This window comes from Rhamphochromis sp. 'chilingali', assembly GCF_963969265.1.
Source record: "Rhamphochromis sp. 'chilingali' genome assembly, chromosome: 22".
Classification (NCBI taxonomy): domain Eukaryota; kingdom Metazoa; phylum Chordata; class Actinopteri; order Cichliformes; family Cichlidae; genus Rhamphochromis; species Rhamphochromis sp. 'chilingali'.
Genome location: NC_137950.1, coordinates 18,864,231 through 18,892,223, shown reverse-complemented (window position 1 = coordinate 18,892,223; position 27,993 = coordinate 18,864,231). Strand labels below are relative to the sequence as shown.

General features: G+C 40.4%; 1 protein-coding gene across 2 annotated transcripts; it reads right to left on the bottom strand.

Moving 5' to 3' along the window:
• Positions 1-5: 5 nt before the first annotated feature.
• LOC308391068 (vinculin) lies at positions 6-27,993 on the bottom strand. 2 transcript variants are annotated; one of them, XM_080873502.1, is made up of 21 exons: positions 27,626-27,993; positions 14,816-14,886; positions 11,737-11,887; positions 10,849-10,957; positions 10,542-10,664; positions 10,272-10,432; positions 7,351-7,444; positions 7,063-7,210; positions 6,386-6,539; positions 6,116-6,291; positions 5,436-5,626; positions 4,394-4,593; positions 3,936-4,064; positions 3,647-3,796; positions 3,389-3,497; positions 2,994-3,296; positions 2,785-2,909; positions 2,484-2,669; positions 1,955-2,158; positions 1,742-1,846; positions 6-1,640 (listed from the first exon to the last, which is right to left on the bottom strand). In XM_080873502.1, exons 1-21 carry the CDS (start codon positions 27,791-27,793, stop codon positions 1,494-1,496), a joined length of 3,204 nt encoding a protein of 1,067 aa, XP_080729628.1. In that variant the 5' UTR covers positions 27,794-27,993; the 3' UTR covers positions 6-1,493. The 2 variants fall into 2 exon arrangements, with proteins under 2 accessions (XP_080729628.1, XP_080729629.1); XM_080873503.1 differs by having other exon boundaries at positions 7,351-7,441; positions 27,626-27,991.

Below are 27,993 nucleotides of genomic sequence, written 5' to 3'. Positions count from 1 at the left end.
ACCTCCAAGTGCTATAAAATGCTTTATTACAAAATTGTGAACGATGCCTAAGCAAATCCACATTCAGGCCCATTTAACCCCAGCTACATTGCATAATTTGAAGATCTGCTAAGTTTTGCATAGAGCATAACGTGACTAAAAGTAAGTCATAAACCGGGAACATTTTAAAGAAGAATCATGTACAGCAAGTGTTTCAAGGAAATCAACACAATGACACCTGGTACAAAATGATACAAAACATCTTAAAATGAAAATTGTATCAATTGCAAATAAAGTTTATTTCCCAAGGCACATCAGTTGGCATTAGGTACTTAAAATGAGACATTCACACCAATAGTCTTCAAATATTTTAAAGTTTCAACTACTGTAGCCCCAAGAAGTGGCCATTTAATTTTAGTGTATCAGGACATCTTTAGACAGACGTGAGAATATAAAAAGAAGATTTCACCAGCTGCAGACACTGTGCTTGTATGACTTTCCCTTGGCTACCTAAGAAGTGTGCTATTCATATATTACAAAAATGATTGTGCACAACAAAGATATGAGACGTACAATAATGTTGAGTGAAAAACAACAAAGAAAACAACAGGCTGGATGACTTTCTCTAAAGAAGGCAAAGCTTTGCTGGGAAGATTAGAGTAATAACTTTTTGGCTATTAAGCCGCATAGTGTAGCATTAAGCCTGTTTATTGCATGTAATCTCAACGCACCGTGTTAAACAAAAAGAGTTGAATGAGTCAATGCAGGCCTAAAAGCTCTGCCGGCTCTTAAAATTCGTTTTTTTCCTTTCAGTCAGGTACATCTTAAAACTATCCCTTAAAGTCAAATAAGTATTGCTGACCAAAGAAAGACTTGAAATCGTTGCAGGATGTCTTTGGCAAAAGCAAATACAGACTGCTACAACGGCATAAGCAAAACAGTGTTTCTCTTTCAGTTGTCATAATACAGAATAGTGTAAACAGACAAAATACTGCTGAATAGATGCATGCACTCAGCGCAGGTGTATAATGTGTATAATGTACTTGTAACAACTCCCCAGGTTCATGTGCTTATTCTAGAAAGAACGAATGGATGATAACGACAATAAAATTATCAGTACAAAGATAGAAAAATGTCTAGAGATAATGTTAGATTTCAATTTAATTTACTGTGGTTTGCTAGAAGAGGCCAGAAACAATTAACCTCACATTATAGGAAATTAACCTCTGATCAAAATATATATATTCCTGGGATTTCTCAAAATAAAAACACATTTTTACACACTTTAGAAAAAAAAAAGCTGTTCCCAGTAAGATTATAAGCCATAACTCACATTGAAAAGTCCCACCGTTTACATTATATCAGAACAGCAACTGTTACAGACAGGACGTGGGACCAAGAGAAACTCTTCCAATATTAGGATGTGGGACACTGATATCATAACTCTGGTAAAGTATGTATCTGTCCATTCAAAGTCCTCCTGGACCGGCATGAACAATGGCCCTTCTCTTCTCTTACTGGTACCAGGGGGTCTTTCTGACCCAGTGGAGGGTGAAACCTGCATCTGTCCGGATCTTGATGGAAGCTGCCTCAGCCTCTCTGACAGTCTCCTTCACAGACTGCATCAGGTTCTGAGCATTGTGGACCAACATCTCAGTAGCCTGAAAGGAGAAATGAAAATGGACACAAATGGAGATTCGAATGATACTTTTCTCAGAGGTTAATTCAGTGAAATGGCACCCTGATGTCAAACTCTGCTCACCTGCTCTGACTCCTCTTCGCTGATGTTGGTACGACCCAACATGGTGGCCTTGACTGTCGACAGGATTTTGAGCTGAGTGCTGATAGTGGGAATGCGCTCGCACACCTTAAAGGAGATTAGAAACATTACTTATAAAAATACGTCAAACTGTCTGTGCAAACTGGGAAAAAGAGGTAATGGTTGAACCACATGATGAAGACAACTTAAACTGACCTGCAGCAGGTTGGTCCGGATACGTTTGTCAGTGCACTGCTTGGCCACCTCCTTAGCCAGCCGTGTGACCTCATCAGAAGCCTTAGCGATGTCTTTGGCGCACTGGATGAGTGCACGCTTGTTTCCGCTGCCTCCACGCACCAGACGTGACATCTCCGCCATGAGAAGGGCCATTCGTTTGGCAGCGCCAATGATATCATTTCCCTACAAGGCACAGAAAGAACATAATCAAAGTTAAAAAAAAAACAAACATCTCTGCAATGCATCTTATCACTTCCTCTTGTGGTAAATTATTGATAAGCTGGTATGTCGAACTGGCAGGGAAACCTGCTTTTAGTGTTTCAAAGAAAGATCTTTAGAACGCTCATAACAAACGAATGAAATTAGAGTCATTAGAACTCCTTAGAAATTATTTTCACAACACCAGAATGTGCTTGGGCTCAGGTTAGGCTCTTATTGACCTAAATGTAAAAGGAATCAGCAAACCTCTGGTATCGTCACATCTGCTGGGTTTATAGTGTTGACCTACTTTGCTGGACCATTTGCGGGCTTCATCGTGAAGCTGCCTCGCAGCCACCATCATGGGCTCATTAACCATGTCACCAGCCTTCTGCTCAGGGAACTCCTCATCTTTCTCCTCTGGGGGAGGAGGCCTTGGGGGAGGAACCTCACCCTCTGGGAGAGGAGGTTTGGGAGGTGCTGCCTCATCGTTAAGCTAGAAGGAAACAGTAAAACAATCGTGGTTAGGCGGTTATACAAATCATTGTGAACAATCAGAGGAGCTTTAATTTATTTTCCAAATCTAAAGTTGTACTTATATGAAAACTTACATTAAGCTGATCCAGTTCAGGAGGAGGTGGAGGGAAGTCTGGTTCTTGAGGTTGGAAGGCCTCCCTGACTTTTGCCACAGCACCAAGAATCTTATAACCAGAGTCCAAAAAGCCCTTCTGAAGACCTGGCAATTAAAACAAACACATGACCATTAATCAAAATGTGCCATATGAACATAAGACAAAACCTGTGAGAAACATAAACCTACTTGGATCCTGGATATTTCCAGCCACAGCCTTAGCATTCATCACCATAGGAGAGATAGTCTGGCTCAGTTCATCAGATGCAGCCTTCACCACCTCCCTGAATTTAGGATCCTCAGAATTTTCTACCTCTCGTTTAGCTACCAGGAGGATGCGGTTAGCTCTGCGGGCGATACTGGTAGCACCTGCGACCAGCATCTGAGGCTGGTGATTGGTCATCGCCACACGGCACTTATCCAGGTCCTTCTTTATGGCGTCCTCTGAGGCATCGAGCAGAGATTTGGTGTCGATGGCCTCGTCCACCAAACCTAGACATCCACAGGGAACCACAGGGAGTTATACCAGGACCAGGATATGAAATGATGTTCCAGCCGTTTTCAGGGTCTTTACGGCACCTTACCTGTCATTTTTTCTACATTGTCAATCCACTGGTTCTTCATGGTTTCAAAATGTTCATATGCTGCTTGGTTGCCGGGGTTTCTCAGCAAAATGCGAGCAGCAGATACCACCTAATAGGAAGGGGAAAAAAAAAACCATTAATTGGAAGTCTACTTACAACTGCTAAAAACTCATTTCAAGTGGTGAGAAACACTTAAGCTCTGTGGCTCACGGCGGAGTGGAGGGCAGACACAAACACAAACACTCAACCATAACATACTTGTGGTGTTAAGTCTCTTGTCGACTTTACGGCAGCCTGGATTCCCTCCACCGTGCTCTTGTTAGCAGTGCCAACAGCAGCGGCCTTCTCGGCTGTGGTGCCAAGCTTATTGGCGTGATTCTCAAAGTTGGCAGCTCTTTCGTCAAAGACCTACACATGATCAAATAAAAACAATTATCCAAAATGATTTCTGGAAGCAACAGAACACCCTGCCAATAAATATAATACAAATGAAAAAGAATCACTGCAGTGAGATCATAGTTAGTAGTAGAGTGACTGTGCCGCTGACCTCATCTCTGTTGGGGGCGTCGAGCGGGGCGGTAGCGGCCACTGCCAGTAACTTGATGGGGGTAGTTGTGTCACTGAAGATGTCAGACACCTCCTGAGTCATCGCCTCTTGCATCTTTCCTTTCAGATCCTGAGATGAGGTCAGACAAATGTTACAACCAGCCAGCACTCACACAGAGTTTTGCTGAGATTATAGATACACATCTGTTTTTATTTAGCTTCAGCAGCTGCATGAAGTGCATATTACAATATGATCATGGCTACAACACTACGTTACACTGTTTTTTATTCAAGTTTACATTTAAGTAAGCTTTAGGGAAATAAAAAGCTTTTAGGGCATTAGTTTCCTCCACCCCTGGTAACCAGCAGAGGGGGTTGTTTGCCTGCATTCCTGAGTGAATCCTGTCAGAGAAGCTACAGACCTGGGTGGGAATGACTGAAGAATGTGAGCCGTCTTACCTTCAGGGCTGCTTGGAGCTGTTGAGCCACAGCACGTGCTTGAGGGGAGTCCCCTTCACCGCGGGCAGCCAGGTCAGCGAGTTGGGCCATGAGCTGCTCTACCTGCTCACACTTGCCTAGCAGCTCCTGCCTGTATGGGCCCGGCAGGGCATTGGCCAGCCTGTGGCCCTCTGCAACTAGGCCACGTATGGCTGCCTGGCCTAAAAAAAAAAAAAAAAAAAGTACAAATAACAACATATTTAATTTAGTTTGGCTTAGAAAAGTTATTTCTTTGTAAACCTTTGTTAACAATTCCTTTTTATAAATCCACAAGCTCTATGTTTAATTTAATAGTGCATCTACAGATAACAAAATGGCTATATAGATAAAAACATATCCCTGACATAGTTTATTAGATAATAAGATTCATTTTGGGTTAATTTTGGATGTTTTTTCCATTTTTCTTTTTCTAAAAATGCCCTGAAAATGTAAAAAAAAAAAAAAGTCCATCCTAATACACAAAGAAATATGCTCCAGTAGATGGTTTGGTTTGGCAAAGAATTGGAAGATTCATTTTACAATGAAAGAAGAAAAGCAAGTCAGCACATCTGAGAAGCTGGAACAAATGTGCTTTTCACATTTTCTTTTGATGAATAACAAAAGTGGTAAACCAAATATTTCACTTCCAGTTTCAGCACTAGGTAAGTGGATGCTGCTCATCGCAGCATTGAACTTTGTCATCTCATGCAACTAGCTGCAAAACAGCCCAGCTGCTAAAAAAATCAGATCAGTGTCTCTTTCTATTTCTCGTTTGCTTTTTCTCGGGAAACTACTGTAGATATTTGTGGAACAGGCACACTCCAACTTTGTTCAAAACCACGTAAGTTGTCCAGGTTTAAGTGGAGATGGGCCAAAACCAGGGAATAAGACAACAATGGAATGTCGAGTATGTGTATAATTTGTATACTCTGTAATTAAGCCATGGGAGCAGTGGAGTGAATATAAAATGTGTGAGAGATAGACAGACATGAGGAAGTCTGGAGAGGATGCAAGCCAGACTCACCCACACCGCTGTCATCCACGGTGGGATTGTCAATCCAGCGCTGTGCCTGCTCGATTTTTCCTTCCAAGTGAACAGCTGCCTTTGCAGGCCTGCTGTTGGCCACAGCCTTGTTAGTTTTGGACTGCAGGTTTTGCAGAGCTGTTGCAATTTGTTTAGCCAAAGCTCTGGCTTCAGGCGTGTCACCTTTGCCCCTAGAAAGAATTAAAAACAGCAACCTAATTTATCACAAAGTTATGGCTGGAATGAGGTCTGTATCGCAATTAAATCTGGAGTTCACCTACAAATATGGTCAAATGAGAACTTTTTACTTAAAAAAAATCGCAGGTGCAGCCCATCATCCATATGTACAATGCTGCATATGAACAGCTCCAAACTGTCAAATTATAGTATGAAATTGGTAGCTGACAACCGTGACTGTACACATTTCTCATTTTTTCCTGCATACATAAAAAGAAACACCAATACCGTTTCCTCGCAACGAAAAGTAAACAGCAGGGATTTGATGATGATGACAGTAGCAAATGATTTAAGGGGTGAAAAAAGCATCTGAACAACTGTAGTAAAGTGTGAACGCACACCAGTTGGATTAGGGAGACACAGAGCCATCAATCTCACGCTTCACGTGTGGAAAAACAAACCAGCATAAAGCTGTCCCATTTTTCAGCCGGTCTTTAACTTACTGTCTTCTGAGATCAGACAGCTTGGCAGTCATGGCAGCGATCTCTCCAACAGAGCGCATGATGTCATCTCTTTCTTTGGGGTCTTCGCACATGTCAGCAATCTTTCTGGCCTCCATGAGCACCGCCTTGACATTCTCCTCTCCCTCTGTTCCACTGTTAGGGTCTGCAAGCCAATTCTGCAACAAGACAAAACACATGCACACAAAATAATCAAAACCATCAAATTGCACTGAACTGTCTGAAGCCATGTTTTCTGAGCTAACGACTCACCTGCGCAGCATCGATCCTTTTGGCGATGGCCTGCTTGGAGTTGGTCATGGCCTCCAGTTTCCGTGCAGCATTTTCCACCTTGCCTGTGAGCACATCGAGACCTTGGGAAACCTGCTGTGCCTTTTGCATGGCAACCGGGGATGCTCCATGACCTCTGAGATGGACAAAGAAAACACCCAGATTCCATTAAGTGCACATTTGCACTTCTTTTGATCTACTTGTTTGTTTTTTACTGCAGAGCTTAATCCATATGGCCCATTTGGTTAAGTAAAACTTCCACACTTAATGTCGTAATGTCTGATTTATAGACTCATCTCTGTTTTCGTAGAGGTAACAGCACCAGAGGTTAAAAGTGGATTATGGATTAATACCAGACAGCTGCTTTTAATCTAGTGTGACTCAGGGTCTCTGGTGACAATAACATTTCTTATCAGGTCTTATCACTCCCACTTCTGTACACTATAATCCCTTTAATATGCTTACTGCATTACAACCTTTATCCTTTGAAGACTGAAAATGAAACAACTGTATCAAAGGAGCACATTGCTAAAACACCAAATCAACACATGAAATGCACAATAGCAGAAATCAAGACTACTTGAAGAAAGAGGAGGACAATTATTTTGCAACAGCTGCAACACAAAAATGCAAAGCAGTGTTGTTAATGTGCACTTTACCTGGCTCTCATCTCAGACACCTGGTCTGTCATTTGACTCAGTGTCTTCGCTGTGCCAACTATATCTCTGCGCTCCTTCCCTGCACAAAGCTCACCAACTTTTCCGGCCTCATCAAGAATCTGCCGGATGGCCTGCTCACCTGCGTCTCCTAGAAAAAGGAAAAACACAAATAAATGAACTCAGAAATACCAAATACGTCTCTGAATTCACTTAGGCCACGCATAAGGATAAGGATGTGATTAGCTACAGAATGAAGGGATTAACGTAGAGGAAACTAAGGATTATTACCTGGTTGAGCATTTGGATCCCTCAGCCAGTTCTTAGCCTGAGCCATCTTTGAATCGATTAGCCCAAGAGCCCTCTTCATAGCCTCTGTGTCCTTTGAGTTTTGAAAGAAAGGAATATATCAATATGCTAAAAAGACTAAAATTACTGCCTCACTGTTATATGCTTGCAGCAACCAGTCAAGTTGGAGTTTACATCCATATCTGTGACATATCAACTGTTGAGAGTTTAAAAAAAAGATGCCGATTTTGTCAGAGCCATAAATATAGATGCTACAACAAAGAAACATCACATTTTGATGGATGAATGATACACACAAACACACATATATTCAAACCAGCAGCACAAATCATCATAGTTTCAAGGCATCTTCACTAGATCAGTGTCACCAAGTCACTAACCAACCAACTGTAAAACATGATGACAATCCTCCTTTCAGCTCCTGAGTTATGGAGATGAATAACAATAAACAATTGTGCTGTTTTTGCAGAACAACATGCTTAATCTTTGCCCTTTATGATATGAAACAACATCATTTCATTTTATTCTACAGACATTTTGTGGACTTTTGTACTACTGGCGGTCTGACTAATTATGTGAAAGACATAATGTCAACATATGACATCCAGTGATGACCAAAACTTTATCAGATTCTCTTGAGTCTCCAGTTCTCAATGCCGTGCCAACATATCGAACAGACCGAACAGCTGGACAACCAGAGAACATAATTCATTTGGTCGTGGCTGTCTCAGGCATTACAATCTGCACGAGGAGTTCATGAATCATTTTACTCTTATTGCAGAATCTCCATATAAAACATTACTGTCTAGAGTCACTTTATTTTAACAGTTAATCTATTTTTCTATAAATACTAATGTTTATGTGAATCAAATTGAATTCAGTTTCTACAAAAGCAGCTATCTCAAGGCAACTAAATGCAACTTCAGTTTAAAAATCAAGTGATCTGGAAGCTCGGACTTCTCACTGAGTCAGTGACTTCAGGGAAAATTTCCAGGCCCTGTCACCGTCATGATCAACTGTTAGTTATTTGAGTTAAATAAACATTTGGCATAATCCACATGCAGCATAGTTAAAATGTGTCACGCTCAGCCACGTAAAAACATGCCGTTTCCATTATTCTTTCCCTTTGTCGACAAAGGGTGTGCGTTTTTATAAAGCCGAGAGATTTTCCATTGTATCTCCGTCCGAGTGGATGGAAATACAACAATCTATCCAACAGCAACTGACTCAACAATGAGCCTTCTCTTTGCAGAACTCTGCAAATCAAAGCAGAGTCCTGCAGGAGCTTGAGCCAAGCGTGAGACCAGATCAGATGAGTGTTTGAGTTAACTTGTTTTTCAGGGTAAAATATCCTGCTGTATGAAGACTGACTACAGAGTTCAGTAAAGAGTTTCAAAGCAAATCAAACCACATAGGCAGAACCAACCTCCATGATTAAAAAAATAAATAAAATAAAATGTAATGTATGTTTAAGCTAGTCAAAACCAACTAGATGAAAACCATGCATGTGATTCAATGTGACTAGAAATGGAAAGAGAAAAAACAGGTACAGTCTACACAAGCAAAAAGGTGTGAAGTGATGATACCGGAGATGTGTGGGTGTATTACTTTATTGTTCAAATATGCTCAGCATGCAGCTGCTTTGGCATTAACTGACTATGTGTGTTATGTTATGATATGCTTTGCAAACATGCATTCATTTAAGCTTATATTTAGAAATTAGATGGGGTATGATTAACACCATTGATTATGTTGATGATGTTAAATGACAACGGATATTTAGTGTTCATGAAAATAAAAAAAACATTGAGAAAATGTGGTTATGCATGTTGGATTAAACAAACAATTAGCCATTCATAAAACAAAATCCATATCAGAGTTTCTATGTGCTCTCCTCCATCAGGAGAAACCTGATGTTCATGGCAAGAAGAGATGAACACTCAGAGTCCTCCCTAATGATGCCAAAATCAATACTGCATGAGTCAGGTCAATCAATAACCCAAGCAGCTGAAGACAAGGCTATAGTGAGGTTTAAAGGACAGAGGAGGGGGGACACACAGATGTTGATACAAAGTCTTACTGCAAGGCAAACAAAATCCCAAAAAAGGCAGACATTTCTGCACTTCAACCTGCTTTACTCTTCATCAACAAAACTCCAGTCTATAGTAGATAATAGTAATTGAATTTATTAATTAATAGTCAATTTAACCTCCTAACAGTCTCGCTACTGAAAAGCACACAAAGGCACTACAAAGCACAAAAAGCCCACTCATCTCTCATAAGCATGCTGCTGTACAACCAAAGGGCGACACAGGCAAGCCTTACCTTCTACAGGGGGTGAAGGGAGAAAGAAATGGTAAAAAGAAAGGAAGAGGGACATAAATTCAAATGTTCAGCTAGACATACTGACTGAGAACCACAACAGAAAATAGACAGAAGTGACACAGGAAGGAGATTTTAGAGAGACCCTGGGATAGAAAAGGAGCTGCACATGCAGAGCTGAAAAACATAAAAGAACCTAACACATTAACCGACTATACAAGAAAGAGAGAGGAGAAGTTAAGGCATGTGTACTTTGTTTCTAATTGTAATGAAAAAATCTCATTCACACCTGTCAAAACTGATACAGTCTCATCGTGATGAAACAAAGCACTTGTTACTAAAAGGGGGGAAAAATACAGCTGAGAGTTACCATCACTTTATGAACTTTCCAGTTCATTGCTGATCTTCTATGAGTACATGGAAGCAATATGGGTGCTGTCTTTGTTTTCCCAAAGCACACAAAAAACCAGGTTTAAACACAGCAGCTCAAACAGCCACACAGACTGTAGCTACTCGTGTATATTTACTGTGTAAAAGCGACTCTGTGGAGTTTCATACTCATATAATTATACTGTACGAACCTTGTTTGCCCAAGCATCCTCGTCCCAGGAAGTCAGCTGCAGCACTCGGATGATCTCGTTTATCTCGGCACTCATCTTCTCAAAAGTGAAGTTACGATTCTTCAAGGCCTCCTCCACTCCGTGGCTTTCAGAGGTCTTGGTTGTCACATAAATTTTGATGCCTTAAATACAAAACGGAACTTGCGATAAGAAATCGGATAATCCAAATAAAAATGGCTTCCCTTTTAAAGAAACACTGACTTGTGTAACAGTTATAAAGAACAAGAGTACCTGAAATGAGGATGGGCAGCAGCTCTTTGACAGTGTTCATAGAGTTGACGAGCATCACGCGATGCTCCTGATGCGTGAGCTCCTGCTGCCGCTCATCTATCATCTTTGCCATCTTCGTCATACCTGGAAAAAGGCAACAGAGTTGGAAAAATAACTATTTTGCACTGGTATCACAACTGACACTTACACTAGAATGATTACACAGCAAAAACAACTTCTGAATCTGTCAACTAACACAGCAAAATGTTATTTTTACACGCTGTCTAGTTAAGACTTCGGCTAAGTAAGCTTGTACTGGAAAACCGACCTGGTCCCAGGTTCTTTGTATATGTGATCAGGTCCTCCATAGACTCCACCACCTCTGCCACAGCCAAATACTCCAGGATGCCTCTGCACACACGGATTATTCTGCGAACCTATGAGAACAGTAAGAAAAAAAAGAAAACAACTACTTAATCTAATTCAAAGACAAATAAAACAAGTGATCATGCAAACACACATTCACACACCCCTTTCACATTCCCTCCAATTACACTCTGATAACACGGCCAACTGACATTCCAACTTCTTTGTGCTGCTTCACTCCAGCTTTATGTGAACTGCTGGAGTCACCACTACACTATGCAGGGTGATCCCTGAGCTCTACCGGAAAACATGATTGCAGTGCTGAATGATGACTCCTGCTGACTGCTGCAGACAGGACTGGGATGCCTGATGTCTGCATCCAGAGTGCTGACCTGCAACTTTTTTCATTTCACTCTCTGTCCCTGAGAGGAAAAGATAGATGGGCATGACAGATGATATTCCCGTCTGATTTGAGATATAAGAAGTGTTTCTGTACACGTACAGTATATTTATCTACGTCTCTGCCTACAGTACCCAAGAGGAAGGCCGGAATAGATACTATCCTTACAGCAGAGAAGCCTGTGACAGCAATCCTCTGAACGTCTAAACAGTCAATTAATAAGTCGGTGAAGCCCTTCCAAATCAACCGCTGAGCACAAGAACGGGAGTAGAAGGTCACTAAACCACCATCAAAAGTATGAAATGAATCTGGTGCTGTAAAACTGATATCTAGCAGCGTCACCTTATCAGTATTTTGTTGCCGTAACAAAACTGATGTTCTGACCTCCAGCAGATTTATTTTGGTTAACAGGTTTTCCATGTAAAATGAAATAAATTAATGAATGAATACCTCAGCCTCATCAAAGGTGAGGAGCAGGTCAGAGGTCCCAGACAGGATGCCCCGAGAGCCATCGATCAGGTAATCCCGAGCAGGAACAGAGTATGGATCAGCTTTCAGCATGGATGCAGCCTGTACCAGTTTAGCACACGCATTCTCCACTCTGTGGAAAGAAGACAATCCATTTCAAGAGCCTGTAGAAAAATGCTTAACACGAGTCATGCTCATGGTACAAAGCCAAGTGACATTACAAGTAGAAACAACATAAAGCAAAGACAGATGGAAGCCTTAGCATGTAGCCATAACATATAGTAACTGCAATGTAAACATAACTTTGTTTCATTTCCTCTTTAGTATATACTTTTTTTTTAAAGAAAAAAAAATCACACCTTGTGCAGTAAAGTTAATGAAGCGTGAATCCTTTTCACACCATCTTCCATAAAGTGCATATCAAGAACATCGCAGTTCTCGCTACAAGTGTGGCAAACCACAATTCTTCAGATATTCATTTACATATGGACTCAAATGAAGTGATCCTCATAAGATTTTACTCTAATTGTTGCTAGTTGCAATCAAATGTAACCAAAACACAAAACAAATACAGTCCTGTGCACAAGTCTCAAGCCATCAAGAAATAGGAAGTGTTCTTAAGAAATAGGAAAAGACCTGACACAGGAACTGACAAATGCATCTGACTGTTCAGTTAATCCATCTACTAATTACTGAATGTTCATCAGAAATGAACTCAATGGAAGGTTGGCAAATTATAGAAGAACTAAACTGAAAAATGGAATGAAGAATTCAAATTTGAAAATTTTGCTTCAAATCACTGTCAATTTGTACAGTTTAGGTCAGGAGAGAGGTACAGTGAATGTCTACAGCCATCTCGACGACACAATGGTGACACGTTGGAGGCGGTATCATGGTTTGAAGCTAGAATTCAGCCAGTGGTGTTGGGGACTTTGTCAAAACTATAGGAATTAAGAACAGGGAAAAGTACCATCAGATTTTCATCCATCGTGTGATACCATTTGGAAAGCATCTGTTTGGCAACAGCTTCATTTTGCAGCATGACAATGATCATAAACATACTGCCCTTACATGGGGTTTTTCCATTTGTGTTTGTGCATTTGAGTAAATAATTGTCAACCGTTTTAAATTTTTCCTAGCAAAATACAAAGAAATAATGGGTGGGTCAAGACGTCTGCAGAGTACTGTAAATATTTCCACTCAAACGAATTCTTAACTGAAAAATGTGATGGCAGAATTTCTCTGGTAAGGAGCCCACACAAACAGCTAATAACAGTATCGTCAGCTTCCTCTATTTGCTCGCAGAAAATAGAAGTGTGTGAAGTTGGCAGTCTGTTAACCAAAAATGGTCACGTCATACTCTAGCTGAGCATACGCAGTCATTTCTTATTATATACCCTAACCAAACTTTGTTATTTAGTAAGGAAGTTATAAATACACAAACTAATTTCTTCAGAATAAAAAGTATAAAGGTCCTTTCACTGTATCTTTTTAAAATGATCTGGGGGTTTTCTCTATTTTGAAAACTTCAATGATCTCAGAAATACATTTATGCGATTTTAAAATCTATTTTAAATCATTTAAAAGTTTCGTTTGGAAAATGTTAAAGCACAAAATTAAGGAGTTACTGTTTGCTGAATGTCCTTTTATTCCTCGAAGAAAGACTGTAAAAAAAACTGCCTAATTAATTGACCTTGAGTGGTGGTCTTTAATGAAAAAACATAAAAGAAATGGGTAAAATTTGGTCTCATGAGCAGAGTCTAAGTAATCAAGTCTGAGCCTGGTTAAAAGCTAAAGCAATGTCATGTGTCGTACTGATTATGAGGCAAATCTGTGATAGTGGCTACATAAACAAAAATGGCCTGACTGAAATATTCATTCTGTAAACAATCTTTTGATACAGAAGTTATCTTGCTTTCACAGGACATGATACGAGATCCAAGAGGTGGGGTTCCCCTCTGAACCCCACCTCTCGAGTCTGGCCTTGGTCCAATTTAACCCCTGCTTTACAGAAATGTAATGATCAATAGCTGCCCCCTGGGTGTGGTGTACTCTGTGACTTGTAAAGCAGTAAAAAAAGAAAAAAAAAATGCAGGCTCAGCCATTTGATTCATTGTCGTACATGCCAACTGCAAAATATCTCAGCCATTTTGCACATCGAAACAGGCAGTAAGCCAAGGAACAACACGTTTCAGTTCCCACGGTATACTGACTTCCTACATTTGCCTACAGGCTAAAGGGTTCACCGGTAACAAGGAAACATTACTGCTATAGACTAAAGGGGCCAAGCAAGAGACAGTCGGTTAATCAAGTCTTGTGTAAGATAAAGGCTAATATATGTGCATGGCATCAAGGTTGACATGAATGTGTGTGTCTTTGCAGAGCCAGCCAGCACTGTCCTTCAGCGTGCACCAGAAAGAAAAGAGACATGCATTAACTGGATCCCAGCAGACACTATATTTAGTGAAGGAGACACATTCCAGCGCATGTGCTGATGGATGACGACAAGGTGACGATGTGACTTTGAGGCGCCAAATGTGTTGAGCCTGACGACCTGTGCTTGCCAATGCTTTTCCCTGACCTTGGGGTGGCCCATAGGACGCCCTTTCCCCCCCTCGCTGACTGCAGTTTCTCATATAATAAGGATCAGTCAAAAACTGTGATCGAGACAGGCAGCAGATAAGCACAAACTAATGACTTAAGCAATGTCAAGCAAGCCAGGGGAACAAATACACTGATTAAATGGGGACATCTCTTTTCTATGTCAATATCTACATTTTTTCTGTAAACAAAAAGCAGCAGCCAGCGACTCTCATGAGGCCCCACTTCTTAAAGGGTAAAGGAACTCCTCCCAGATCTAAAAAGTATTTTTGTTACACCATGGCAAGACTGAGGCACTTAACATGCCATGTCTGACCTTTGCCTGGGCACAACCGGCCATTACTGCAACAGATAAAGAGAGAAAGAGATCCAAAGGGAAGCTGATGGGTTCCACATACTGAAAGAGACATTTAATCCAAGAATTTGAGATGTTTGAGATGAATTTGAGGCATTTACTTACTTGATAAAAGCTGGTGGCATGTCCCTTTTCATGAGCTGGTCTTCTGTGGTTTGTACAGTCTCCTTTCCCACCTGGAAAACACAAATGAGTAAACATTAGACACGCATAATGTAAAGAAACATGACATTTAAAGTAAACACAGTGTGTGCAATAGCACACCAAGCTGACCGTGATGGGAAGTGTTTGGGAACATACTGGACATTTCTGGCATGTCCAACTTTAGAAACTGAAAAAAAAAAAAATCCCAGCAATTTTTCACTAATCAATCAACTGCTGACAATAAAATAGATCCATCTGGGTTTTAGTGATATTAAAGGTCAGCACAATAAAATCAACAAAGTGTTATTTGATTGTTTATCCTACAATCAACTTAATTTCACTCCATATTTTACACCTTATCATCAGTGCACCTGCTGTGACTCTATGCCCCATAATTGGTCTTTACTTCGCTGGCATAGAAACTATAAGTGTGGCCAGGGACAGAGAGCACATGTGTACAAGTGCATGTTGGGAAAAGAGGTGTGCAAGCCTAAGTTACCTATTAAATAATGCATGCAGACTTTCTCCTCAGCAAATGTTTTACTTGCCAGGTACTCTGTGGCAAATAAATAATACAGGAATATATTCATCTGCCTTGTGCCTCAGTGTGGTGGCACATGTCTCAGTTTTCATGAGAGACAGATTTAGGAAAAGTGAAGTCAAAGTGTGGTTATTCTACTGGATTGTGTCCATGGGGTTCTCTGATTCCATCACACCTACTATTCTCACAAATTAGCACAATTCAAGAATAATAATCTAGATAATAACCATAAATAATAGCAAGGATACTACAAACCACTTAGTTACAAAAAAAAAAAAAAGGCAAATTGGTTTACTTGCCTAAAAGATGATACATATACTCTTATCTTGCTTTTGTTATTTATGTGCCTGCTGTTCACAGGTCTTATTATTTATAGAAAGTCTTTCACCTCTTCACAATATTCCCACAGCTTTTAGCCTGTGCAAAAGTAGTCTGACTCAACAGATAAATACTGGCCAGTGATATCACCAGATGGCATTAAAAGCAACTGTGACACATTCACTGCAGCCGCAAACTTTTCTGGGGCCTACAGGTCATCGGCCAATCTTTAACCTGACAGCTCCTGTCAGATTGCGCCAAAGTGTGAATAGCGCAGTCCAGTACATTTAACACAAGTGAGTGGGCGTGTTCACTATCCATGCTGCTCCCTCATGAAGCGAAATGTTTCCAGGTTTGGAAAACCTGTCTGACACAGAGTATTTAGGCAGATATTTTATGATATGATGGTCCCAAAGCTCACAACCAAAAATCCCAATAACAATTTCCCATTTAACCAGAAGGTGTTATGTATTCTTTCTCTGTAATATTTAAAAGCCAGTTAGCCATTATATTTACAAACTGTTAAAGATAGCACCAGTAATAAAACAGCAGACACGAGACACACCCAACACCCAAGCTTCAACTCTGACTAGTTCATCAGTCATGAGGATTTCTGTGAGTCAAAGCTTAAAGCCCCTGTACAAAATTTAAACAGGGTGGACACAGTCTATTCCAAAGCTTTTATGCAATGTGACCACAGTACATAGATCAACTGAATGTTATATGCATGAGTAAAAACTTTGTAACCACAACTTTCCTCCTTAGAGAGTCTTGCTGTTAATCAGGCAGTTTTTCAGAATGATGTCCTGTTAGTTGTGTAGCGAAGCACTATTTCAACAAGGCAGCTGCTGGGGGATGCCAGGCCTTGGTACAGTTATAATGTGCAAAGCAGCTGAACGCCTCCTTGCAGCTGGCCATCCAATGCCAAAATGACTCACCTCCCCCAACCATGACCTCAGCTCTGCGGGGAGGCACAACTCACCCACGTTGAGCCGCCATGGGTGAGAGATCATAGGCATTCATCCTTACGGAGCATACTGACCAGTTTAAATGAGATGCGTTGCTGCACAAACCTTTCCTTTCACATTAATATTGCACTACAAATCAGCTGAATAGTAAAAGTGTTGCAGAGTGCTAGATTATGTGTGACGGTGTGATTTCCTGACTGTCACACAATTTACTCTTACAAAGCATTTCCAACGTGTTTCAATGTCCTGAACACTTTTGTACCCGCTAGGCAACACACCAGGAAGTTCTTCAGTTACGTTTGTGGAAATATATCTGAATTTTGGACAAGACAAAACAATTTAGAGATGTCTAATTAGGGCATGGGAAATAATGAATCCAAATCCTGGCACAACTTTCAAAGTGTTTTTTAATCTCTTGGAAGTTCCTTTAAAACAGTGACTTCTGCTTTTGCTTTTCTTATTCATGATGCATTCCTGATGCTACAGTAAGCAATCCCAGTGAGCTTGTCAGTGTGTCTGTATACAGCCACTAGAAGAGCCATTCCAGATGGTTGACGTGGAGGCAGTAATGGAGCAGAGCACACATGCATCTCCTCGCGCTGTGCTCACTGGACCTGAGGGACTCTGAGTAACTGTGGGGTTATAAATTAGGAGCAAAGGTTGTGCCAAACCAAAACTAAAGCTCAGCCGGGGAGGCTGGAGTGGCAGGGAGCATACGCCACCCTGACATTCCTCCAAAGAGGCTCTGGGAAAAAAAGCCAGCAACAACTGATGTTGGGATATTTTTAGTATTTAAACTACTTACTCAGTGCATCCGAGTGCATTTCCTTTTTCCAGTCTTATCTTGCTTTAAAGCTTTGTCATACTTCTACTGATCCACCTGCAAAAAGTATTTTGCACAGTTGCAGTAAACTAGAATGATGAAAAAAAATGTAGCTTCCTTGTGGTTTCAGCAGCTACTTGATTAAATTATTTGCTCATCAGCCCTAACAGGAACAAAGCATATGAATGTTGAAGGTCTTTTATCAACAGCTATATGAGATTATTTGCATATATGGTCTACTATTTATAGATTACTTTCACTCCTTTATATCAGTGTGCTTCGAGTACTTGTTAGGTGGGTTAGGTAAATAAATCTATTATGTCAAGGGGGCTCAAGCAGCTCATGAACGACTTTCCAAGGTAAGGGTGATTGTGTAAGCTCTTCACAGAACTGTTAAAACAACACTGCTATTTATTGAAGCTCAAGTCAAGTTTAGACATGATCTGAAACTGAGCATTCATTTAACAAGAGCTGAGTCATATTGACCCCGAAGCGTCGCACAGGAGTCTCTGAAACTGAGCAAATTTAAATTTCTTGATACTGTCACTGTCTTCCTTTCCTTCCTCCCTTGTCGTGCCTCTTCCTGTTGTGTGAAGTTCAAAAATTGTTTTGCACCAGCGATCCAAACAATTTGATGTAAAAATAGAACTGTAACCAAAGTTTACAACGCTTGTTGTCGAGCAGTTTGTGATGCCTGGCCTCTTTTACTATTTTGAGCCTCTGTCGTGATTTTGGACCACATTCCTGTGACGGCAGCAAAGCCCTAGTTTGACATTAGGGTTACAGCTTGTGATTATTTATCTCTTGATTTGTCTCCTGGGGTCTTTTGTTGGCCTAAGAGATTAATAGTTTCTTCTGTAAAACAATAGAAGATAATGTCCTTCACTAGTTACCAAAGCCAAGAATGGCCTGTAATTACAAGTCTTGTCCGACAGCAACAAAAGTTGAAATGCAAGGATATTTAATTTATAACAAATCAAACTTAATATAAAGAATAATACTGAACTGAGACCCCTGAAGCCTATACTTTGTATTTCTTTTTTCCAGATTACTTTTCTGTCAATTTTATGGTATTTTCCCCCCATTAAATTATTGATATCAAGACTTGGGGAAACAATGACATGAGGATGTCCGGTCACCAGTCATTAGTAATTAAAGCTATGACAGCCAACCCAAACCACAATAAAAATCCTCTATTTCTTGAATAGAATCTTGCAAAACAATTTAAAGAAGCACAGCTGTTCCCTCCCAGCATCTTTTTAAAGCCTTCCACAGATTTAGTGTCATCTTCTTCCAAGCTGCCATTACAACACTTTTAGCTGTGTGTCCCATTTGAGCCTAGAGTGGAAACACTGGCACTCCTGTGTTGTGAAGTAGCTTGATAAAGTGGCTGCTCCTTTAGCACAGACTCTGCATTGTTGACAGGAGCCCATCACTCTTTCTCGAGAAGAAAGGCGACTCTGAAAGCCTCCAGACTGCCAAGACACAGCCTGCCTTTCTCATGTCGGGCAGTTTTAACACAATACTGCGTTAGTCATGGGGACCTCAAAGATCTATGACTGCAAAATTCCTACAAGCAGTGCTACCGCTAACCCTTAACACCATATAAGAAAATAAACTACTACACTTGTATTTCTCAGAGAGAAAGACGCCGATTTCCACAGTAAGTGTCTCTGAACTGCAATCTGATGCCAAAGCACTCCATTAGCTACCTTTGATCAATAGTCTCAAACCAGGGAGTCCTGCTTTTTAACATATCAAATGGCTTTTGACTAATAATGATTCAGAAGGGCAGCAGAAACATTGTGCTTATGGCATTATCACACATCTTCCAAGCGGTGTCCAACATGTTTGTTTGTTTGTTCTTATTTGGATCAGTAAACACTTATGCACGGTGTGTCCAAATCCTATCATCTGCTTGAAAGTCACAAATCAATTGTTCTGCTAGGAGAGGCAAAACAGGCTCTGTGGCTAGAGAAATACATCACAACTACTATTTCACAATGCAGGAACTTTGCAGCTCACAGCCTTACTGGGGAACAGCATTCATACTCATTGTCCTTATCTTAAAAAGAAGAGTGAGTCAATAAAAAGCATGTTGCATGTGTTCACTTCCACAGAACAAGGACAGCTAAAACAACACATTTAACAGATAACTTTTAAGTGCTAGAGAGGAAGCCTCAACTTCACATTTGGCCAACCAATGACGTGGTTCCATATAAAACCTATTTGTCACCATCTGATTGATATAACTATTTCCATGAAATGTAGGACTGTAACTTTACTTTATATTCCATTAAACTAGACTACAGCTCAGCTTGTTTAGCAGAAAATGAGGGGGAAACTATTCTAAAAAGACAGTCTAAAAAGGGAGCTGATGTTTTTGTTCACGTTTACATGAAAAGAATATTAATTTTCAGTTAAAATACAGACTACACTGGTGTAAAAACGCAAACTGTTGAGTTTGAAAGAGTCAAAGACTTTAAATATCCATGAATCTGTTAAAGGACACAAATTATTACTGCCTCTGTTCTCCTACAAAACATAACTACACAAGGTACATCACAGAAAGCTGAACATAGCAAAATAGCCTCGAGTAGCAGCTGATGGCTTAAAGGGGTTACTAGAACTTCATGTTTGTTCATTACTCTATCATAACTAGCATGAATGGTGAATGGTGTGCCGAAGAACATGGTTTGTCTGACAACGTGGAAAACAGCAGCTCAAAGGTGGAGTGGCTAAATGTTGAGGTTTCCTTGGGCAAAATACGGTATCTCCAAGTTCCTTCTGATATTCGATTACAACATGGACAGATGTGATCGCAGTGAATGTACGAAAGTTAAGTTAAAAGCTAAGAGCTCAAATAGGGTAAAAAAGAGGCAAGTACAAGTCCTTGTCTACACCTGACTTGGAAATGCATTTTATATTTCTACTACTCTCTCAATATTCTTTCATAAGTTTCAATTGAGCAATTTTAGAAAGCCACATCCGTGTTTTAAAATACATTTGGTAATACTGATTGCAGTGTTTTTGGGGAACACAAACTGCACAGGAAACAATTCCAACAAAATCTTGAATTTTTGTTTCTTGGGGAAACCCCCCCCCCACAAAAAAGATCACCCCAGGTGCATTTTGTGATTTGTCATGGTGTGCTCTGGAGTCATAAACACCCTGCTGCTGAGGGACAAGGGTTTCCCTTTGCTTTCCTTTCATTTGTTCAGAGTGGGGCTGACAGCTGCTGGGTATTCCTGACTTGGCTTCCTGCATTTCCTTTTCAACTCAACGCTCTGCCGTATTCTCCTATCCCAGCTAATTTTCATCAGAAAAAGCTAAAAATACACAAACTTTGCATTATGAATTGATAGTGCATGAGCATGAGGACTAGTAAGGTGTTCTTGTTTGACTATACAAACATTTCACAGTCCATAGTTCTCACATTGCTGCCAAGATAATAGAATCAAATGGAGAGCTGCATGAAATTGTTTCCCTTGACAAAATGCAGGAAGTTTGAGTACCAGGTAATAGGAAAGGGTTTCTTTTGTTGGCCTGTGAAGCAGTTTACTTAATGAGCTCATTTGTTTCCCATCTCTAAAGGGTTAGAGAAGTGGGTGATTGAAATTGCTATAAACAAAAATACTCAAATACTGATCACGTCACAATTAAGTATTTAAAAATTCCCCTAAAAGCGCCCTCGTGTTGCATCCTCTGTATTTCTTTCAAAGTTTAAGGACATTCGAGAAGATATTAAAGGCCTCCAAGAGTCTTGCAGATGTGTTGTGCAGATTGAGCAAAAAGCATGAGGCCAGATTTCTCACACAACCCACTAATCAGTGACTGCTGCCGAGCCCAGCTTCCAGTAACTGCATTTCATAAATCAGAGTGATATTTTGTAACCTCCAGAGTGTTGCAGAAGACAGTAGCTTCTTTATCCCAACAAAAACTCAGTGATCTACACAGAGAAGCATCTCCACAAGTCACGTGATCTCTGCAAACAGGAAGAAACTGGATTTTTTTTTTTAACCTTACACCTATAAAAAGGAGCTATAAAAATAATGAGCTACAACAGGCCTGCACAGCCAACCTTAAAGGCTGGCTACTGACACAGACAAGTATGCTCTCCATTTATCCCATTAGGACATTATCAAAACTCTTAGAATCATTAAAAATATCAGTCTTTTTAACAGTGATATGTGCCTCAAAAATGATTTTACTTTGTCAGATTAAAATGACTGCTAAAATTGAAAGACATCAATAAAAAAACAAGCATCAAATTTTCATGACAGGATGCTTTCTTTTAAACATTTTCAGCTTTACAAACAACTTGTTTCATTTTCTTGATGTTACCGTTACAACACTCATTTGTGCAACAAAGGCAATCGTTCTCATTGCACAAGCATATTGGTTCGGCTAGAAATCGACCAGTCAGCCACAGCATAGCCACATCCTGCAGCTAAAGATATGTATCAGGCTAAAACTTGATATCACTGACAAAAAAGAAGCTCCTGACATGTGAAAACATGGTCAGGGAGTAAAGTTGTTCATTCAAAGGATCAGCCCAATCCCACCTCCCCCTCCAAAATGGGATAAATTCCTGCCTGTTGGGAATTCTTCGCATTCCTAACATTCATCTTTAATTGAGATCTCGCTCATTGTCTCAATGAGGAATAACTACAGGGAGTGCAGAATTATTAGGCAAATGAGTATTTTGTCCACATCATCCTCTTCATGCATGTTGTCTTACTCCAAGCTGTATAGGCCCGAAAGCCTACTACCAATTAAGCATATCAGGTGATGTGCAACTCTGTAATGAGAAGGGGTGTGGTCTAATGACATCAATACCCTATATCAGGTGTGCATAATTATTAGGCAACGTCCTTTCCTTTGGCAAAATGGGTCAAAAGAAGGACTTAACAGGCTCAGAAAAGTCAAAAATAGTGAGATATCTTGCAGAGGGATGCAGCAGTCTCAAAATTGCAAAGCTTCTGAAGCGTGATCATCGAACAATCAAGCGTTTCATTCAAAATAGTCAACAGGGTCGCAAGAAGCGTGTGGAAAAACCAAGGTGCAAAATAACTGCCCATGAACTGAGAAAAGTCAAGCGTGCAGCTGCCAAGATGCCACTTGCCACCAGTTTGGCCATATTTCAGAGCTGCAACATCACTGGAGTGCCCAAAAGCACAAGGTGTGCAATACTCAGAGACATGGCCAAGGTAAGAAAGGCTGAAAGACGACCACCACTGAACAAGACACAAGCTGAAACGTCAAGACTGGACCAAGAAATATCTCAAGACTGGTTTTTCTAAGGTTTTATGGACTGATGAAATGAGAGTGAGTCTTGATGGGCCAGATGGATGGGCCCGTGGCCGGATTGGTAATGGGCAGAGAGCTCCAGTCCAACTCAGACGCCAGCAAGGTGGAGGTGGAGTACTGGTTTGGGCTGGTATCATCAAAGATGAGCTTGTGGGGCCTTTTCGAGTTGAGGATGGAGTCAAGCTCAACTCCCAGTCCTACTGCCAGTTTCTGGAAGACACCTTCTTCAAGCAGTGGTACAGGAAGAAGTCTGCATCCTTCAAGAAAAACATGATTTTCATGCAGGACAATGCTCCATCACACACGTCCAAGTACTCCACAGCGTGGCTGGCAAGAAGGGGTATAAAAGAAGAAAAACTAATGACATGGCCTCCTTGTTCACCTGATCTGAACCCCATTGAGAACCTGTGGTCCATCATCAAATGTGAGATTTACAAGGAGGGAAAACAGTACACCTCTCTGAACAGTGTCTGGGAGGCTGTGGTTGCTGCTGCACGCAATGTTGATGGTGAACAGATCAAAACACTGACAGAATCCATGGATGGCAGGCTTTTGAGTGTCCTTGCAAAGAAAGGTGGCTATATTGGTCGCTGATTTGTTTATGTTTTGTTTTTGAATGTCAGAAACGTATATTTGTGAATGTGGAGATGTTATATTGGTGTCACCGGTAAAAATAAATCATTGAAATGGGTATATATTTGTTTTTTGTTAAGTTGCCTAATAATTATGCACAGTAATAGTCACCTGCACACACAGATATCCCCCTAAAATAGCTAAAACTAAAAACTACTTCCAAAAACATTCAGCTTTGATATTAATGCGTTTTTTGGGTTCATTGAGAACATGGTTGTTGTTCAATAATAAAATTATTCCTCAAAAATACAACTTGCCTAATAATTCTGCACTCCCTGTAGTCATAGATATTAAATGAACACAGAGTATATGACAGTAGTTTGTGATGTTGCTAGAGTAACAATTATGGTTCGGGGCTGCACTTTTATCTCCATGCATCTGCTAGAATAAGTTAAAAATTCATCATTTGTACCTGATCTCTTCAGACAGGCTAAAGCATCCAAGACATCCTGGAATCTCACCTTCCTTTTTAGTCGGAAAACCTGGTGCAATCGTCTTAATAAGCAATTTAAAGGTATAATTACTTGCAACTTGCTCTCTGTTCGATTTCTAGGTCATCTCAGTTTTTTAACTTGATTACAGTACTTAAGCTTCTGCTCTGGAGATCTTGGACAGAGTTAATGGGGGAGGAAGTCTGTGCAACAGATGGTTTTCTAGGAAGCACAGACAATAAAGCAAATAAATGGCTTTTCTTTGAAACAACCCTATCCCGACAATGACTAAATAAAATCCAATTAGAAGGGTTCATCCTTTTCCCTAGATAGTAAAGATATACTTTCAAGTTAGACGCTTACATTTTTGTTTTCAAGCAGACTCACTTCAAGTAACTAGTACAAAACAGGTGCAAAAATGAAGAAGTTCAAAAGTCATTTTTAGGAAAACAATGAAATATGCAGGGAAAAGACACCAACAGCTAATGGACTAAAATAAACTTCTGTTTTCTCATTAGATAAAATCAAAGATAAGGGCTACACGGTGTATTTGATTACTTATGTAGGCTCTGCAATGTATGACTCATGGGACTGTGACCACAAGAAATTGCATCGGATCCTTAACTTCAGTGATCTCATAACGCTGTTCATGTTGTAATGTTGCCACAGCAACTGGAAATAATTACAGACTCGTGCAACCATTCATGCCACTGTTGGAAACATCTGATCACAATTCACAGTGTCCAGAAAGCCTGGATGATTTCATCCTAAGATAGCTGAGGATACACAGGACATTTTCATGTGCTACGACAAGCCCTGTTTTCATGTTAATTACTTGGCAGAAATAAAAGGTTTCTACACTAAAAACTTCATTCTGTACTTTTTTAACAACTGAGTGGCAGAACAACTTGACCGCTTAATATCTAAATATTAAAATGTATTACCGAGCCTTATTTAGCTCTGCTTTGGCTTTGTTTATTCAATGGTTTGTTGTAAGTGGACTGGTAATGAGCTCTTGTGCTAAATCCACCCTAATCATGGGGTTAAAGGGAGTCTAAATTTACTGCAGTCCACCCAAAATGGTCCAAAAACATGTACCATTTAGTTCTTAGACCTGTCAAAATAGAAGGTTTGCTCTTGAAAGACAGCAAAGCAGAATAGGCTCCAGCATGGGTGGAAAGGGGGTATTATAAAGGCCCTTAGAGGACAGAAGCCTGTAAACATATAAATAATGGACACAATGAGGTGCAGACCTGTTGTTTAAGAGTGGGCACTGAGGAAAAACAAAGCGTCAGAATGAAGTAAACCAGATTGAAATTCTTATAGGCCATGAACTGTAATAAATAAACTGCGAGGCAATGGTAGGCAATCCCCCTAAATGAAACATTCCTTTGCTGACGCCAGAGTAATTGTCCAAATTTATTGCCCGACAAGTGCCAGGGGTTCTGGGCTCGACCAGGCTGACAGACTGCACAACACACAGGAACCATGTCTGCCTCAATTTAGCCTGTATGCTTTTCTTTCCATATAAGCCACAGTATCTGACAGGGCCCTCGCTTCCTTTGTTACGAACTCAGCATGTGTTTCAGGATAAAATTGACAGTCATTTCCTAACTAGCTTCCATGATAGATACAATGTGGTTTTGAGACATGCCATTATAACTACATCACTGAGTCTAAATATAATTGAGGCAACAGCTGCATCTGGTGAAGGGACTGTGTATAATTTAATGTTTTAAAAAGATAGGTTGGAAACACATAGTTAATAGGCCCATAGACAAGTTAATTACCATGTGGATAGAAAAAGATAACAGACACAAACTAGATCTGATAATGTAGCCAGATTCACTATAGTGCATCAAGATTATGTGTATGATGACAGGTTCTATTTTTTTAAAAAAAGTGTGGTTCTAGGTCATGGGGTCAATAGCAAGTGGTTTCTGTGTAACATGAGGACACACAGAGCAAATCGTGACTCGTGACTAAGGTATGAAACACACGCAACTCAAAATGAATTTTTGCAGGTGAATATTATACACACAATGTCATATTTATCAGTTACTACAAATATTATCAGTTTTTAAAATATAACATTAAGCTTAATACTGAAGGGTTGCAGTTTTTACATTAGTGCAAAACTTCCAAGCCACCCCTCATTTCTTCATATTTGATGAATGACTGAATGCATGAAGCATAAGAAAGGCAACCCACTCAAGTGATGAACCAAGGTTGTGTCCACTCCACACAAAACAACTTGGCAAAGAATCTATTTTAAACTTTGCAATCTGACAGGCATAAAATAGTATTTTCCACCACCAATGTGATTCCCGGAGAGTATTAGATGAAAAAACTGATCCGAAACATGGTCTTCAGCTGATCCATCTACTGTCCACTGAAGCCTCATTAGAAATGTTCTGAGTGGAAGGGTGGCTTTCAAGAAACCATTACGGGGAAGGGAAACAGGAACAAAACGCTGAGTTATGCCAAATTACACAAGACCTGGACTGAAAAATTAGTGGTAACAGGTCTTGTTGAAGTGATGAAATATTTGGTTCAATATTTAAAGAGGAGGTCAGGAAGCAAAAGGCAGCCATGTGAAACAAGGTGGAGGCTCCTTCATGGTTTGGGTCTGCATTTCAGCCAGCAGTCTTGGAGAGCTTGTCAAAACTGAATGAATTATGAAGGCAGAGAATTACCATTCAATTTCAATCCACCATCCAGTACCATCTGGAAGCATTTAATTGGCAACAGCTTTATTTTACAGCATGACAATGATCCTAAACATACTGCCATAGTACTCAAAGAAAAACACAGCGGCACACTATCTGTCATGGATTGGCCTCCCCAGAGCCCAAACTTCAAAATTATTAAATCAATGTGGGATCAGCTTTACAGAGAACAGAACAAAAGGCAGCCAACATCCAAAGAAGAGTTTTGAATGTCCTTGAAGAACCCTGGAAAACTATTCATGAAGACTACTTATAAGGAAAGCTTGAATAAGAGAGTTCAGGCTGTATTTAAGAATAAAGGTGATCATAGCACATATTGATTTTAAAGCTCATTAGAATTGTATAAAGTGTGCTTTTTAGCTTTATACACACTTTATTTCCACACATTTTGAACATGTTTCGATAAATTACTGCACCTACTTCTCATTTACACACTACAGCTGAGATTCCTAGCCTGGTCCTACAATCTTATGGACCAAATACACATGCACACGCTTCTTACTACTTACTATGCCCCTTTCATAACTGTTTTCACGCATTAGTAGTGCACTGATAGCTGAATATTCAAATGCATATGATATGTAGTGCAGTGATGTGATTTGCAGAACTATTCATAGATGATCACTACAGGTGCAGCTGTTCTGTGCAGCCGAGTGATTAAAGTAAAAAGTAATTCACTGTGGTCCTGTACCTGACTCACACATTACAGCAGTGCCTACGTCAAGCTATGGCAGTCATGTACAGAGGAGGAGGCAGGGCATATCTTCAAGGGGAAAAGGGCGTCACTGCCCTTTTGCCCCGAGTTAAATAACTCCAAAAAAGTTTCATGGCATTCCCTAATCCTGCCATTGAACACACATTTGGTAACCGCATTAACACTCTGCTGAGTGAAGTGTTGTGTCCAACTTCATTGGAAAGTAATGGGTGAATGGGACAATGCGACAGGTAGCCTACGACACTCGCCGAGCTCAGCCAAACTTTACCAATGTGATTTTATACAGAGAAGAAAGTTACTCACCCGAACAAGGTTACTAACGGCTGCCTGAACAGCAGCTACGGGCGCCGTCAGATCTGGGATACCTTTCCCATCAACTTCACCTTCTTCGTGCATTATCACCAGATGGGATATCTGCTGAGCCACCGGCTCCAGGATACTTTCTATCGTCTTCGTGTGAAAAACCGGCATGGTGACAACTTTAGAACACTATCTAAGTAAAAACTCTACCACCAAAGGCAGTTTTCTCCAAATCTCCCTCTACAGAAGCCTAAAACAATCCACGCACGATCTTTTCCCCCCCAGGATAGTCCTCCCGACTACAAGTACAATGAAAACATGAACGCGAAAAAACTCCCAGCCAGAGAGTGAGCGCGAGCAACCTAAACGTC